Source organism: Myxocyprinus asiaticus, chromosome 6, assembly GCF_019703515.2.
Source record: "Myxocyprinus asiaticus isolate MX2 ecotype Aquarium Trade chromosome 6, UBuf_Myxa_2, whole genome shotgun sequence".
Taxonomy (NCBI): domain Eukaryota; kingdom Metazoa; phylum Chordata; class Actinopteri; order Cypriniformes; family Catostomidae; genus Myxocyprinus; species Myxocyprinus asiaticus.
In genome coordinates, this window is record NC_059349.1 from 43,386,161 (window position 1) to 43,403,547 (window position 17,387).

A 17,387-nucleotide genomic window follows, 5' to 3' on the forward strand; every position below is an offset into this window, starting at 1 on the left:
CATACATCTTGTGCTGCTTTTAAAAGACGCAATGTCAAGTTATAACTTTAAAATGGAGACCCCTATTGTGTTTCATTCAGCTGCGCTGACATGCTGTTGTGCTGTTTTGAAGGCGTCCTGGACCGTTTTTGGACACACGTGCTATTTTTAATTGTCTTTTGTTAACATAAGTGCTGCGTTTTAAGAGCGGTACAAACACAGCTTTCATAAACGCATCTCAATCTGCTACTGCCATTGCATAGGAGAAACACATGGTGTTCTGTGTGTAAACAAACTGGGAAAATGTGAGATGTGAAGATCAGTGTCTCTGCTTTTGTCTGCTGAGCAGCCCAACGCCACCACCATGGTCTGTTTACGTTCTTGTATTCAGAACATCTCAGGGAGGATTGTATGATTTCAGCTCATATTATGAGCATGATTGCAGGAACTGTTATTGAAGGATGGGGCAGTTAAAACACTATTGGACTGGAAATCCGTAAGTAAACAATTGAATTCATGAATATTTCATATGTCATGACTGTTTGATAGTTTATGAGTGAACAGTTTAATATACTGAGATGAAATGTGTTTGATGCGGGTTATATGTTAATCCTGAAATTTAGTTTTATAAATGTTGTGGTTTTGTGGAGTTTATTCATTTCCTCCGGATTGCATTTCAAATATGACTCTGTTGGAAGGGTTGCATGATGTCAGACAATCACAACAGTGGGCATTTACAATGAAGTCTTAAAGGGCCAAACAGCTTAAAACAGAGCATTTCAGACAGAGGCCAGAGACAGGGTGGAAAATTACTATATATGACTAAATTATAGGGCTGCCCCCTAACAGTTGACCAAACATTAGTCGATGAGAAGAGTCTTGGTCGACCAAGTTTTGATTGGTCGGTTGGTAGCAGAAAAAAAAAAACTCCATAGGAATCGACAAACACCAGTATTACTGCTGGTTGGTCGCTAGGTGGTACTATGGGGTAATTTTTGTTAAGCAGGGTTAGGGTTAAGCCTACACAATAAAGCAAGACACCTTGATTTCAAACCTTGAACTTTATTTTTTATTTATTTTTACAAAAATGTAAAATGAAACTGGAAAAAAATTAAGTGCAATTAAAGTGTGTGTTGTTCAACTTTGAAAGTTGAAAGATGGCTTTACAACAGTTGTGAAGGGCAACATCTCTCTGGCAAAGAACCTACATCATCTGTGCATTCTCTACCGGTCGGGTATTTCATTGTCCGGGAAAATACATCATGTGTGTGAATAAATTTGTTTTGTTCCCTACTTCACGAGATTATATTATATATATATATATATATATATATATATAAACTCAGCAAAAAAAGAAACGTCCTCTCACTTTCAACTGCTTTATTTTCAGCAAACTTAACGTGTAAATATTTGTATGAACATAAAAAGATTCAACAACTAAGACATAAACTGAACAAGATTCACAGACATGTGACTAAAAGAAATGGAATAGTGTTTCCCTGAACAAATGGGGGTCAAAAGTAACAGTCAGTATCTGGTGTGGCCTCCAACTGCATTAAGTACTTTAGTGCATCTCCTCCTCATGGACTGCACCAGATTTGTCAGTTCTTGCTGTGAGATGTTACCCCACTCTTCCACCAAGACATTTGCAAGTTCCTGGATATTTCTGGGGAGAATAGCCCTCACCCTCCAATCCAATAGGTCCCAGACGTGCACAATGGGATTGAAATCCGGGCTCTTCGCTGGCCATAGCAGAACACTGACATTCCTGTCTTGCAGGAAATCACGCACAGAACGAGCAGTATGGCTGGTGGCATTGCCATGCTGGAGGGTCATGTCAGGATGAGCCTGCAGGAAGGGTACCACATGAGGTAGGAGGATGTCTTCGCACAGTGTTGAGATTGCCTGCAATGACAACAAGCTCAGTCCGATGATGCTGTGACACACCGCCCCAGACCATGACGGACCCTCCGCCTCCAAATCGATCCCGCTCCAGAGTACAGGCCTCGGTGTAACGCTCATTCCTTCGACGATAAACACGAGTCCGACCATCACCCCTGGTGAGACAAAACCGCGACTCGTCAGTGAAGAGCACTTTTTGACAGTCCTGTCTGGTCCAGTGAAGTTGGGTTTGTGCTCATAGGCGACATTGTTGTCGGTGATGTCTGGTAAGGACCTGCCTTACAACAGGCCTACAAGCCCTCAGTCCAGCTTCTCTCAGCCTATTGCGGACAGTCTGATCACTGATGGAGGGATTGTGCGTTTCTTGTGTAACTCAGGCATTTGTTGTTGGCATCCTGTACCTGTCCCGCAGGTGTGATATTCGGATGTACCGATCCTGTGCAGGTGTTGTTACCCGTGGTCTGCTACTGCGAGGACGATTAGCTGTCCTTCCTGTCTCCCTGTAGCGCTGTCTTAGGCGTCTCACAGTACAGATATCTCAATTTATTGCCCTAGCCAAATCTGCAGTCCTCCTACCTCCATGCAGCATGCCTAAGGCACGTTCACGCAGATGAGCAGGGACCCTGGGCATCTTTCTTTTGGTGTATTTCAGAGTCAGTAGAAAGGTCTCTTTAGTGTCCTAAGTTTTTATAACTGTGACCGTAATTGCCTACCGTCTGTAAGCTGTTAGTGTCTTAACGACCGTTCCACAGGTGCATGTTCGTTAATTGTTTATGGTTCACTGAACAAGCATGGAAAACATTGTTTAAACCCTTTACAATAAAGATCTGTAAAGTTATTTGGATTTTTATAAAATTATCTTTAAAATACAGTGTCCTGAAAAAGGGACGTTTCTTTTTTTTGCTGAGTTTTATATATATATATACAATAACATCGGCAACCCCCGGGCTGAGGGACTGGTGAATATTCTTGCTTTAGTGATTTTGCATTGAAAATTCATTTATTTAAAAAAAACTTAAATCAAATAAATTTCTAAATTCAAACTGCACTCCAAACGAAACGAACAAGCAATTAAAATAATGAAGTGATCAAAAAAATTATATATATATATATATATATATATATATATATATATATATATATATGTAACAACCTTTCCATTTGCCGTCAGGCAAGTATCCATCTAAACATGCAGGCGGAAAATTACTTACACACATGAAGGCATAAAAACAATTATAAATGTAAAAATATTAATTAGAATGATGATAATAATCACTGAAATATAAATCATGGTTCGAGGTGAATGTGTTTTTGTATTATTTTATGTTTTAATCACAGATGTAGGCTATAGGCTGCAGAGTTGGTCACAATGAACAGCTCTATGGAAATAAAGCGAACTGAACTCAAAGCACCTCCTGAGCTGAGATGTCTGAGGTTATTTGCAGCACTCATAGACGATACTGTTCTTGCAAAAAAAATAAAAAAATTCAGAAGACAGAAACAAAGAAAAAGCGAGAACCTTTTACATGCGTGTGTTCCACGAGACTGCACGCCTCCACACAAACATACATGCACACAGACGCTTTTCTGTCATCTGTTCTTAATAATATAACAAAGTGAGTTTCTTTAAGCGCGTGTCTGTGTGCCGTGGAGCAAATTATTTATAATATTAATTTCATAATAATAATAGCCTAATAATAATAATTTAATACATTAATGGGAAAACGAGCCAAACATCGTCTTGACGTCATCAAAGGCATCAGCTATTGCCGATCACTCTGACCATCGTCGATCCTCGAGATCATCATCTGTCGGCACAACCCTAATGTGCATTTCTCTATAAATTAACAAAATGTTCAGACAGTCTCCTTGCTGGTTTTTCCGATACATTCAGAATCACTACCGCTTTTGTCGGTGTCACTGTGGCTTGCTTCATGCATGCGCTTGTAAAATGTACATTTTAAAGGCTCATTATTACGTCTTAGTATTTCTCTGTAATGTAGAACAGTGTTAGCAATGTTACTTATAACAGCCTTTCTCAGCCCTGGAACGCAAACCATTTTCTGATGCCCCCCAGAATATATATATATATATATATATAAAGTAATTAAATTAATATCATAAACGTCCAACAACTAGTCGACTAATGGCTTAAACTAACGACTACTAGTCGACTAGGAAAATCTTTGGTCGGGGGCAGCCCTACTAAATTATGACTGTTTTTGTGCAAAAAAACTATACTAGCATTATAAGTGGACCTCAGGGAATATAATACAATTATATATATATATATATATATATATATATATATATATATATAATTTTATAAAAGCACTCGCATTAATTATTCTGTTAAAACTCATGTATTATTTGAGCTGTAAGTAGTTTAAATCATCATTTTTACAGTAATTTTAGTTTTTTTTACCATATATTGTTTATGTCTTTTCACTATACTTTTGAACATTTATGGATTGGCCCCCTTCACTTCTAATGTAAGTGCCTCACTCTGGAACCCAGATTTTTGCCTTTTTCTTTTTTTTTTAAAAAAGGTGAGCAAGTCAAAATAAATGTTTGTGTTAATCAACATTATGCCACAAATGTTGTCGATTGAGCTTAACTTGTATTGAACCTGGAATATTCCTTTAAGCAGTATATTTCCTTATGGAACAGGGTGGATATTTAATGTATAGGGGATTTTCACACCTCAAAAATGTTCTTGCTCATTCCTGTCAGCCCATAATATGACGTCCCCGTGGCAACAGATGACACGCAGATCTCTCCAATCTCATCTGTTTTACACAGCTGAGGGACGCCCTCTGGTTTAACAATGCACACCATCGCTAAGAGACATAGAGAAAGTCAGTTTTATGAGAATCATAAAGGCGTTTGATGAGGTTTGTGGTCACATGAGGAAAACAGCACCAAATTGCTCTCTGCTGGTTATATGAGGTTTAGGTTGGAAATGAATAAAACGCTTTGAGAATGGTCAATCATTCATGCTCTCTTTGCCTCTTTACCTCCTGGCATGGCTGTGCCCACATACTGTAGGGTGAGGACGGACAGCTTTTCTCCTGTGTCCACTCTGATGACCCCATGACTCAGATTCGTCATACTGAGAACCCCACGTCCTGCCAGCTTAGAGCTGCCCTCCTGAGGCCTGATAGAAAACACAAACACAAACAATAAACATGTCCATATGTGTTAAGGACAGAATATTATGTTACCATTTGCACAATATTTTCCAGATTTCATAAACAATATGGATATGTTTGGTTTGGTTACTGGAGCTGTAGAGGTTCTTGATTGGCTGATTGGTGGACATTACACTATGCTAAAGTTCTCGTTGAAAACGGAAGCCAAAATATAAAAGTTTATGGAAGCTTCATTGTTGTTATTTTTTAACAGTACTTGCATTTATACCCACAGTAATCAAAGATCAAGAATATGTCGGCAAAAGCATTACATTTTATGCCATTTTCAAGAGATTCACATTGAACAGTCTGGTTATGCAAGACTAATATCAGTTTGACTGTAGGATACAGTTTTAAACCAAAACCACACAAAAACAGAATTAAATGTATTTTAATAACTGATTTATATGCAAAATCAAGCAATTTTTCTACATTTGAAATGAAGTTAAATTTCTGTAAAAGTCAGATGTGTTTCCTAATGGATTTGTGTGTCCTTGTGTCTGTGTGTAAGAATGTGTGTAGGCCTGGTTATGTTGTTTGTAATGTGTGACCACAAAAGGCAGAACCTCCCAATTTTAATGATTTTAAACAGAAAGCAGATTCCTGAGCCCAAGAATGACTGCACATGTGTGTCTGTGATGTTTGCTTGGTTACGTGTGTGTGTGTGTGTGTGTGTGTGTTTACTGGGCAAACAGTGAGAGTGTATTTCCTGTATACCTCCTGACAGCTACAGTAAGGGCTTCGGGCGAGCCGGCACATGGGCATATGACCTCTGACCTCAAGCCCATATTCTGGAATACATTTAGGAATGCGTCACATGAGGATATTGACCCTAAGAATGGGAGAGTGACAATTTGTTTAATTAAAATTCAATTTACAGTATTTTTGTAATGTTTTACAAAGGATAGAGCATTTAATCCTTCTGTGATCACACCAAAGGTGATCGTGGAAAGGAAAAACTACCAAAGATGTTTAGGCAAGTTGAGAAAGAAACCTTATGGTGAACCAAGACTCAATTAGGGGAGCCCTCCTCCTCTGGCTGGCACAACAAATTATTACTTTCTGCATGTACAGTAAGAGTTTGAGTGACCAGTAAGACTTCACACACTCACAGGGGTTTGATCCATCAGCAATCAGCAGCATTCTCAGTGAGCTCATGTTGATGTCAGTCTGATCTTTGTGGGCCATCAGAGCCCAGTGTAGATCCCTGCTCTTCACACACACCACCTTAGCTGCACACATGCAGTACAGAGAAAGACACCAATTACTGAATAAAACTATTATTTGTGAACCTGTTTGTGCACTATTTTTGTATATCAAACTTCTAATCAGAGTGAAACAGAAGACTCAAGATGGTGCCGAGTATGGCTGCTGCGTTGCGAGCTCCGACACAACATAGCAATGTTTTGTTTGTTTTGTTTACAATTCTTATGTTTTTTGTCTTGGATGCTGTCTGCCTTATTGTCTACGACAGACAAACACTTTTGGACATTGGTTCAGCGATCTCACACCGAAAACCGGACTTCACATTCCTCAATGCCGACCCGCTGTTTACAAACACGCAAGCGGAGCCCTTTGTCTGGGCAGCACGGCCGCAGAAACGCAGGAGGAAAAGGGGAAACAGAGCCGGCGTTCTCATCAGAGTAAGACGCCATGCAAATCGACCCCCGCTACCCACTATTCTACTGGCAAATGTTCAGTCTCTGGATAACAAGCTCTGCGAGCTGAAAGCGCGGATCTCTTTCCAACGAGAGACGAGGGACTGCTGCATTATCTACCTTACGGAAACTTGGATGTCTGTGGAGATTCCAGACTCAGCCATTGAACCCGTGGGGTTCTCCATGCACCGAGCGGACAGAGCGAAAGACCTCTCAGGTAAAACTAGAGGAGGTGGTGTATGTTTTATGATCAACAAATTCTGGTGTGATCAGAGGAACGTACATTCCATCAAGTTTTTCTGTTCTCCTGATCTGGAATTTCTTATGCTTCTGTGTCGACCATTCTGGCTACCGAGGGAATTCACAGCGGTCATTATCACTGCTGTGTACATTCCCCCACAAGCCGACACAGACCGGGCACTCAAGGAACTGTATGGGATTATAAGTGAGCAGGAAACCACGCACCCTGAGGCCGCGTTCATTGTGACCGGGGACTTTAATAAAGCCAGTTTAAAATCAGTCGCACCAAAATATCACCAGCACATTAGTTTCAACACACGAGGGGACTGGGTTTTGGATCATTGCTACTCTCCGTTCCGGGATGGCTACAAATCCCTCCCCCGCCCACCATTTGGCAAATCGGACCACTCTTCCATTCTGCTTCTGCCTGCTTACAGGCAGAAATTGAAACAGGAAGCACCCACCCTCAGAACGATCCAGTGCTGGTCGGACCAATCAGACTCTACGCTACAAGACTGTTTTGATCACACGGACTGGGAGATGTTCCGGTCCGCTTCTGATGACGACATCGAGCTTTACGCTGATAGCGTAATGTGTTTCATCAGAACGTGCGTAGAGGAAGTGATTCCGACCAGAACTGTACGAATCTATCCGAATCAGAAGCCGTGGATCAATAGCGATGTTCGCGCGGCACTTAATGTGCGGACCTCCTCTTTTAATTCCGGGAACGCGGAGGAGCATAAACAAGCCAGTTATGCCCTCCGAAAAACTATCAAAACAGCAAAACGCCAGTACAGGAGCAAGATTGAAGGACAGTTTAACACCACCAACTCTAGAAGCATGTGGCAGGGAATTAACATCATCATGGACTTTAAAGGGAATAAAAACTCCGCCATGAACACCGCTGCCTCTCTACCCGATGAGCTAAATACTTTTTATGCTCGTTTCGAGGGAAATAACACCACCCTCGCTGAGAGAGCTCTCACGGCCGAAGCTACAGAGGTTAGTTCACTCTCCGTCTCTGTAGCGGATGTAACCCGATCCTTCCGACGGGTGAATATCCGCAAAGCCGCGGGTCCAGACGGCATTCCGGGCCGCGTCATCAGAGCGTGCGCGAACCAGCTGGCTGGTGTTTTTACGGACATTTTCAACCTTTCCCTCTCTTTGTCTGTAGTCCCCACATGCTTTAAAACATCCACCATTGTGCCTGTTCCAAAACAATCAAAAATAACTTGTTTAAATGACTGGCGTCCTGTTGCTCTGACCCCCATCATCAGCAAATGCTTTGAGAGACTAATCAGAGATTACATCTGCTCTGTCTTGCCACTCAATCTTGACCCTCTGCAGTTTGCTTATCGCAACAACCGCTCCACTGATGATGCCATTGCATCTACAATACACACTGCTCTCTCCCACCTGGAAAAAAAGAACACTTATGTGAGAATGTTGTTTGTAGACTACAGCTCAGCATTCAACACCATAGTGACCTCCAAGCTAGCTAGATGAGAAACTCCGGGCTCTGGGCTTAAACAGCTCGCTGTGCAGCTGGATCCTGGACTTCCTGTCAAGCAGACGCCAGGTGGTTAGAATAGGCAGCAACATCTCCTCATCACTAACCCTCAACACTGGAGCCCCGCAGGGCTGTGTTCTCAGCCCACTACTGTATTCCTTGTACACACATGACTGTGTGGCAACACATTGCTCCAATGCCATCATTAAGTTTGCTGATGACACGACGGTGGTAGGTCTGATCACTGACAATGATGAAACAGCCTACAGAGAGGAGGTGCACACTCTGACACACTGGTGTCAGGAGCACAACCTCTCCCTCAACGTCAGTAAGACAAAGGAGCTTGTGGTGGACTTCAGAAGAAAAGACAGAAAACACAGTCCCATCACCATCAATGGAGCACCAGTGGAGAGAGTCAGCAGCTTCAATTTCCTGGGTGTCCACATCACTGAGGAACTCACATGGTCCGTCCACACTGAAGTCGTTGTGAAGGCTCATCAGCGACTCTTCTTCCTGAGACGGCTGAGGAAGTTTAGAATGAACCGCCACATCCTCACACGGTTCTACACCTGCACTGTGGAGAGCATCCTGACTGGCTGTATCTCCGCCTGGTACGGCAATAGCACCGCCCACAACCGCAAAGCACTGCAAAGGGTGGTGCGAACTGCCAAACACATCATCGGAGGTGAGCTTCCCTCCCTCCAGGAAATATATACAAGGCGGTGTGTGAAAAAAGCTCGGAGGATCATCAGAGACTCCAGCCACCCGAGCCATGGGCTGTTCTCACTGCTACCATCAGGTAGGCGGTATAGCAGCATCAGGACCCGCACCAGCCGACTCCATGATAGCTTCTTCCCCCAAGCAATCAGACTTTTGAACTTTTGATCTCCCATGATCAAAATACATCAGCCCTGCACTTTATTACTCTTTTATCTCACACCGGACTGTCATAAATTATATTACTATTATTATATTATGTCTCTCTTAACAACTGACTATCAACCGACAGCCTGAATGTCAATACAGTACAATACTGTACATTATATGTATATATATATATATATATATATATATATATATATATATACTTTTTTTTTTATATATATATTTAAATTTTTATTGAATAATGTGTATCTATATAGTAAAAAACAAAAAAACAAAAACAGCATATTGTATACTGTACAGTGTATGTTATTATTTGTATATTGTTGAGTGTAATTATGTGTATAATAGATGTTTAAATTGTGTTGTGTTAATTTGATGTTTTAAGTTGAGTGTAATTATGTGTATAACAGATGCTTAAATTGTGTTGTGTTAATTTGATGTTTTAAGTTGAGTGTAATTATGTATAACAGATGTTTAAATCGTGTTGTGTTAATTTGATGTTATTGTAAATTGGTATATGTCTCATCACTGTCACGACTGCTATGTTGATCGGAACTGCACCCAAGAATTTCACACACCATTGCACTTGTGTATATGGCTGTGTGACAATAAAGTGATTTGATTTGATTTGATTTGATTTGATTGATTTGAAACGTCATCTTTGATTACGTAAGATATGGGTACACTAGACACACAGCCAAGATACCAAACATCTACCATCTACATCTAACATACATACTGATGTGTTGAGTGTTTACGTTTGTGTACCTTTGTACTGGGAGACTTTTTGGATCCAGGAGAGAGGATTCACCTTCATTAGCGCATATGGAACACTGACCACATGTAACATATTCAACACACTCTACAGACACAAAGAGGGAGAAACAGAGAGCGTTAGGCTGCAAAAGACTAAAGACATTGTCAGAGAAATTTATGTAAAACATATATTGTTTTAGAAAAGGAGTCTGATAAATGACAAATAACAAACATGAACTGATATTACCGCTTGAACACTATGCCAAAGGCCGATGCCTTTCTTAAAATCCAACACATTCACCATGGTCTCAGCTGAAACACACAAACACACACACATGAACTAACAAGGAAAGGTCACCCAAAAATAAAAAGGAATAGTTCACCCAAAAATGAAAATTCTCTCATCATTTACTCACCCTCATGCCATCCCAGATATGTATGACTTTCTCTCTTCTGCTGAACACAAACAAAGATTTTTAGAAGAATATCTCAGCTCTGTAGGTCCATACAATGCAAGTGAATGGTGATCAGATCTTTGAAGGTCAAAAAGGCAGCATAAAAGTAATCCACATGACTCCAGGAGTTAAATTCATATCTTCAGAAGTGATATGATAGATGTGGGTGAGAAACAGATTAATATTTTAGTCATTATTTTCAATAATTCTCCGCTTTCACTTTTTCTTTTGTCTTTGGTGATTCACATTCTTTGTGCATATTGCCACCTACTGGGCAGGGAGGAGAATTTATAGAAAGAAGGACTTAAATATTGATCTGTCTCTCACTCACACCTATCATATCGCTTCTGAAGATATGCATTTAACCACTGGAGTAGTGTGGCTCCCTTTATATGCTTTTTGGACCTCCAAAGTTCTGGCCACCTACAGAGCGGAGATATTCTTCTAAAAATGTTTGTTTGTGTTCAGCAGAAGAAAGTCATACACATCAGGGATGGCATGTGAGTAAATGATGAGAGAATTTTTGGGTGAACTATCCCTTTAAGAATCAGATGAAAATGCACATTCATCAGAAGTGAGATATTTGTGTGTGATTAAGTGCATTTTAACACGTCCGTGTGCAGGTTTGTGTGTGTGTGTGTGTGTGTATCTTACCCTCGCTGTATCCACCGGTGTGTGTGAGTGTTTGGCAGTGTTTGAGCATTGCCATCCTGCTCACAGTTATTCCCAAAACACTTCCATCCTTACAGGTCTTATACTGTCAATCAACCACAAAACACGTCCCCTCTCATTATAACTTTATGAGATAATCAAGCATGTCTTATATTGTACATAACACACTCACTTTAAATATAACTTTAAAGAGTTAACTGTACACATCTCTAATATTACTAAATTAACAATATAAGATATGCACAGTTATCTCCTTACATAGTGGATGTGTTTTCAAACCATGCTCACTCTTATGTAAATAATGAGATAACTGTACACATCTAATAGTGTCAATCAACCACAAAAGCCGCCCACACACATTGAAAATAAAAAATAAAAAATCTGACATGCACAAGTACACACTGTATTACCTCTATATATGCAGTGTCATTGTTGGCATCTTTAATGAGAGGGAACCACTCTCTTGGGGGTTTAGATAAATGTTTGGAGTCAGTCAACACCCATAGCAACTTTGGCCAGCCTGACCACACACACAGAAAACAAACACATACTCACTGCTAAGTACAAATAACACACAAATATAACAGATAAATTCATATTCAAAAGTTTTCCACTACTGAGACTTGTATGTAAGTGATATTGTGAAATCTCTGACCTTTAAACTGCATGACATCACCACTAGTGCTTTTGGGAAGACCTTTATGACACGCATCGCTGGTCAATGCCACAGCAACTCCACAGCTGCCCAATAGGAAGCCAATCTGTTGACTCCCAGCATCCTTTGAGGGGAAAGAGAGGGCAAATTTCAGGCAAGTTCATTCTCAGTGTCTCATTGGTGTGTCAGCATGAATCTGGAATTTTTGAAAGGTTTAAAGGCATAGATTACCATACATAATGAACTATTTCTTTAATAATGACTAGGGCTGTCACCATTATGAAATTTGGTTGAAGATTAATAGTCAAACAAATAATTGTGATTATGATGATTAATTGTCTGTTTTAGGGCTTTTACGATTAATTGTCATTCAAATTGTTATACTTCTTAAGGTGTTTGAGTGCTTCATACAAAAGTAATTTATTCATATTTAACTTGGAATCATATTTTAAAATATGGATGTATGATTTCCTTTAAGTCTTTAAAAACTTATGAATTAATATGTTTTAGTCTTGGGGGCCTGGATAGCCCAGCAAGCAAAAGACACTGACTATCACACCTGGAGTCGTAAGTTTGAATCCAGGGCGTGCTGAGTGACTCCAGTCAGGCTTCCTAAGCAACCAATTGGCCCGGTTGCTAGGGTGGGTAGAGTCACGTTGGGTTAACCTCCTCGTGGTCGCCATAATGTGTTTCTCGTTCTCGGTGGGGCGCGTGGTGAGTTGTGCTTGGATGCCGTGGAGAACAGCATGAAGCCTCCACACGCGCTACGTCTCCGTGGTAACGTGCTCAACAAGCCACATGATAAAATGCACGGATTGACGGTCTCAGACGCGGAGGCAACTGAGATTCATCCTCCACCACCCAGATTGAGGCAAGTCACTATGCCACCACGAGGATTTAGAGTGGGAATTGGGCATTCCAAATTGGGGAGAATGTTTTTTTTATTTTACATTACATATACACTGTTTTTATATTTACATTGTTTTTGGAACCCAGCCAGTCTGAATAGCTATTATATTATATTATAAATAATTCTGTCCTAAATTCTTCATTTTCACACGTTATTTTAAGGCTCTCTGATTAAACCCACAATGAAGAGATTCTGTGTGTATTTGAAAAAAATTTGTTTCTTCAAAAAGAGTAAGCGGGCATCCCCTCCTCTATGTCAGTGTGGGCCATTAACCCTGCATGTATGAACCTGCAATGACCAAGAGCATTTGCCATAACACGGCTGTTAAATTAAAGTGAAACCGGAGCGCATTACATTTACCATCAAAATCCTAGCGTACGTTTTCGCGGGAGTTTGGCGCGAATGTCCGCATGTGCATCACAGCACTTCACGTGCTCTTCAGAATCTGTTCTGAGAGCGGTCCGCGTTGCGGGTCAATTTGTGGGTGCGTCTCAATCTGTGTTTAATTTTGTGGTTACTATAAATTACCATGGTGATACTATAGTTACTGTAGTAAAACCATGGTTAATATTTGTAAGGGAAAGTTAGAGTTAGGTTTAGGGGTAGGGTGTCTATGGGACTCTAAATAAACAATCTTTGTTTATTAAAATAGAAAGTTGCATAGAAGCGGATTAGAACCCGGAACCTCTGACACAAGGGACGAATTAGTTACTACTAGACCACCCAATCAGACTCTTATCAACAGAGCTGATTGATGTACTTCTCCACTGACCAACAATATGTCAGAGCGTAGCAGACGTATTGCTGAAGTTATAAAATGTATTATGTAAACTACTTATTTTAGAGCTTGAATTGGTCATCAAGAATGACTATTTATCAAAACAGACAATTTAAAATAGTCTTTTATGAGCGCTTTTCATTGCTGTGCTATTTCAAATTAACATGAGATTGACGTGAGAGGGATCCCTTTTAGACATGACCCATCGTTTCTCACTATGTTCTCTTACCGGAAACATCGTCATAACTTCTGTGCAAAACAAGTGTAAAACTATGGCTACGTTCACACCGCAGCTGAATGTGGCCAAAATCTGATTTTTTCACACACATTTGACACAGACCTCCTAAATGGATGACTATGTGAACAGCCACAAGCGCACTGAATCTGACATTTTCAAATCTGATCTGGATCACTTTCATATGTGGAAATAAATCGGATACGTATCTGATTTTTTTTTTCAATGTGCCTTTAGTGTGAACAGCCAGGTGAGATTTAATGTGATTTTTACATCAATCTAACTTAACATTCGTCATTTGTGCACTTGATTTCCGGCATATAGACGTGTTATTGTTTAAAACTTTTAATCAGCCAACTAACAAGGACAATGCATCTATGTGAACTTCTGCAGTTAATCCAGGATGAACTTCAAAGACATTAGTCATTAATCTTACAGTTCATACAAAATCTTTGGCCCTTAACACTTACTTAGTTTACTATTTTTAAACCATGACTTGCACTGCACACAAATAACTAATATTGCCATTATATCCATGCTCTTTAGAGGTGAATTGGCCCCCACAGTGAGCCTGGTTTCTCCCAAGTTATTTTTCTCCATTAACCCTCTGGGGTCTGAGGGTGTTTTTGGGCCCTGGAGTTTTGACATGCCTTGACATTTGTGCTTTTTTCAGTTACTTAAAAACATATTAACGGCTAAAGTCTGATAACACTGTACTTAGCACAAACTGGGCTACAATAATATGTAAGCAACATGTATGTACATGTTTGTATTTTTGAGAAAATAACGTTTTTGAAAAAACAAAAATTTTAAGTCACTGAAATAAGGCCATATAACACATACTGAACATTTGTTCACAAGACTTTTGAGAACTGGATCTTGTAGCCTAGAGTTTTTGCAACAAAATGATATGAAAACCATCCTGATCACTCATTCTTGTAAGACACTTTTAGTGTTAGAAAGGCCATATGCAAGGAGGCGTGAATGATCATGAATACTGATGTGATTCACACCTGAGGAGACAAAGACCCCTCCCCTGGGAACAGAATAAAATGTAATATCTGATATAGGGCATATACACAATATATTAAAAAAGTTTCAGGATTCTTTGATGAATAGAAAGTTCAAAATAACAGCATTTATCTGAAATAGAAAGCTTTTGTAACATTATAAATGTCTTTACTGTCACTTTTGATCAATATAATGCATCCTTGCTGAATAAAAGTATTAATTTCTTTCCAAGAAAAAAAAAAATTCTTACTGACCCCAAACTTTTGAACGGTGGTGTATAATGTTACAAAAGCTTTCCATTTCAGATAAATGCTGTTATTTTGAACTTTCTATTCATCAAAGAATCCTGAAAAAAATTGTACACAACTGTTTTCAACATTGATAATAATAATAAATATTTCTTGAGCAGCAAATCAGCATATTAGAATGATTTCTGAAGGATCATGTGACACTAAAGACTGGAGTAATGCTGAAAATTCACTGTATGCCCAAACATGATGGAGTATTTGAAGTTGTTTCCGCTGATATGAGGAAAAAAATCCAGCAGGATGCGTCGACCCCAGAGGGTTAACCAACATCTTATGGAGTTTTGTGTTCCTTGCCACAGTCGCCTTCAGCTTGCACACAGGGGTTATTATACATTTTTTATACACAATTTACAATCATAATGACTCTAAGACTTTATATATATTACAGTTTCATTTTTTGTTAATGCATGATTTTCTGTAAAGCTGCTTTGAAACGATGTGAAAAGCACTATACAAATAAAATTGACAACTTAATTGCGAGTAATTTATTTTTCATTTAATGCATTCTTTTTCAAGGAAATAAAATACAATTATAGGCTCAACAGTTGGGTTCAGCAATTCAATTGGACTACACATAGCAAAATATGTGCATGAAAAGATTCAGAGATAGATTAATCATGTAACAGCACTCTTTGCCCATGTCACTCACACAGTTTTGCGTTTCTCAAACTGTATCAAAACGTGAATGCAAGTCAATGGCAATCTGAAATAATTATAGATAACAACTCTACTTGCTTTACATATGTAATGCCGCTTTTCTGCTTTTTATGGTGTTTTCCTCTTAAGTAATAGTATACTTTTGAGCTTTCATGACAATTAAATTGCACCATATGAAGGCAAATTACTTTATTTAAAAATACAGTACTTTATCCATCAGGATGGTCTTTCTCCATCACTTGCTGACACAGTATTAGATAAATAGGCATTAAGTGTCCTATCTGCTTAAAAAACCTGCCAATTACATTTTTAAATGTAATTTAATTCATTATTCATTTTATAATAATGAACATGCTGAGTTTTTTATATTCACGTGCTCATGGAGTGTTGTATGCATGCGGGTCAGTTTAGGAGCAACAGCTGTTCAGACCAGTGTCTGATATATAAAAAAAAAATAAAAAACATCGGATTTTAGCAGAAAATTGATTTGGGTCACATTCAGCTGTGGTGTGAATGTGGCCTTTCAGCCTTATTTTCTTTTTAAAAGAGATATTGTTTGTAATGTTCTTCATCCATAATGACCATAAAAGTGAAACAATCTTTTAAATATTACAGTTGTTAAAAGAAGTTAAAAATATACACAGCCATTCAAAAGTTTGGGCTCACTTACTCATTCTTCTTTATTATTTTTTCTTAACATTTTAGAATAATAGTGAAGTCATCAAAACCATGGAATAACAGAAATGGAACTATAGGAATTATGTTGTGACTAAAATATAATTGGATTTTTTTTTAGTCACAACATAATTCCCATAGTTCCAAAGTAGCCACCCTTTGCCTAGAATTTGCAGACATGTACTCTTGGCATTTTCTCAACCAACTTCTTGAGGTATCACCCTGGGATGCTTTTAAAACAGTACTGAAGGAGTTCCCATCTATGTTGGGCACTTATTGGCTGCTTTTCTTTATTATTCGGTCCAAGTCATAAATTTCAAAAACGTTTTTTTTTTTTTTTTTTAAATAAAATTTTCGCTTTGCAATGAAATACATATGTTGGCACAATTATATCTTTGTCTACAAAACTCATTTCAAACATTTAAGCAAACACCTTCAGATCAAAAGGTTTTTAAGATCATTAGAAATATTTCAGTCAAGTGACCCCAAACTTTTGAACAGCAGTGTATATTTGTATTACTTTATTTACAGTATGTCATTAATCTTTCATTATCAAACTGTGCGTTTGAATATCTACAATGAAAATACACTGCATTGTCATTCATACAGCAACACTGTTGATTAATACCAGCTGTATTTTAATGCGCAACCTTGTAATCATGTCGCAGGTGATTGAGTCATAAGTGTCATGAATCTGTGTTCATGATATACCACTTCATAACATAGGGAGCCGATTAAGACGCACCCTTGGAGTGCTCACATAATGCAATAACATTGGAAAATGAGACACACAAAGCACCATTCTAAGCATTTATGTATTCGCTAAAAATTCCCTTATTTGGACAGTAAAATGTGATTGGAATTTGAAGTGCACAATATTCGTGGTTATCTTTAATAATTGCCACAGCCC

At 39.0% G+C, this 17,387-nt stretch overlaps 1 protein-coding gene across 3 annotated transcripts in view; it reads right to left on the minus strand.

Moving 5' to 3' along the window:
• LOC127442053 (disco-interacting protein 2 homolog C-like) overlaps positions 1–17,387 on the minus strand; it is a 71,414-nt gene that overhangs the window by 19,139 nt on the left and 34,888 nt on the right. For all 3 annotated transcript variants that reach the window (XM_051699737.1, XM_051699736.1, XM_051699735.1), the window contains 9 exons: positions 11,904–12,027; positions 11,659–11,768; positions 11,231–11,333; positions 10,369–10,433; positions 10,134–10,227; positions 6,185–6,304; positions 5,790–5,904; positions 4,899–5,038; positions 4,585–4,721 (listed from right to left, as the gene is read on the minus strand). In XM_051699737.1, the coding sequence (XP_051555697.1) occupies positions 4,585–4,721; positions 4,899–5,038; positions 5,790–5,904; positions 6,185–6,304; positions 10,134–10,227; positions 10,369–10,433; positions 11,231–11,333; positions 11,659–11,768; positions 11,904–12,027 (1,008 nt within the window). The remainder of the gene's footprint in view (positions 1–4,584; positions 4,722–4,898; positions 5,039–5,789; positions 5,905–6,184; positions 6,305–10,133; positions 10,228–10,368; positions 10,434–11,230; positions 11,334–11,658; positions 11,769–11,903; positions 12,028–17,387) is intronic.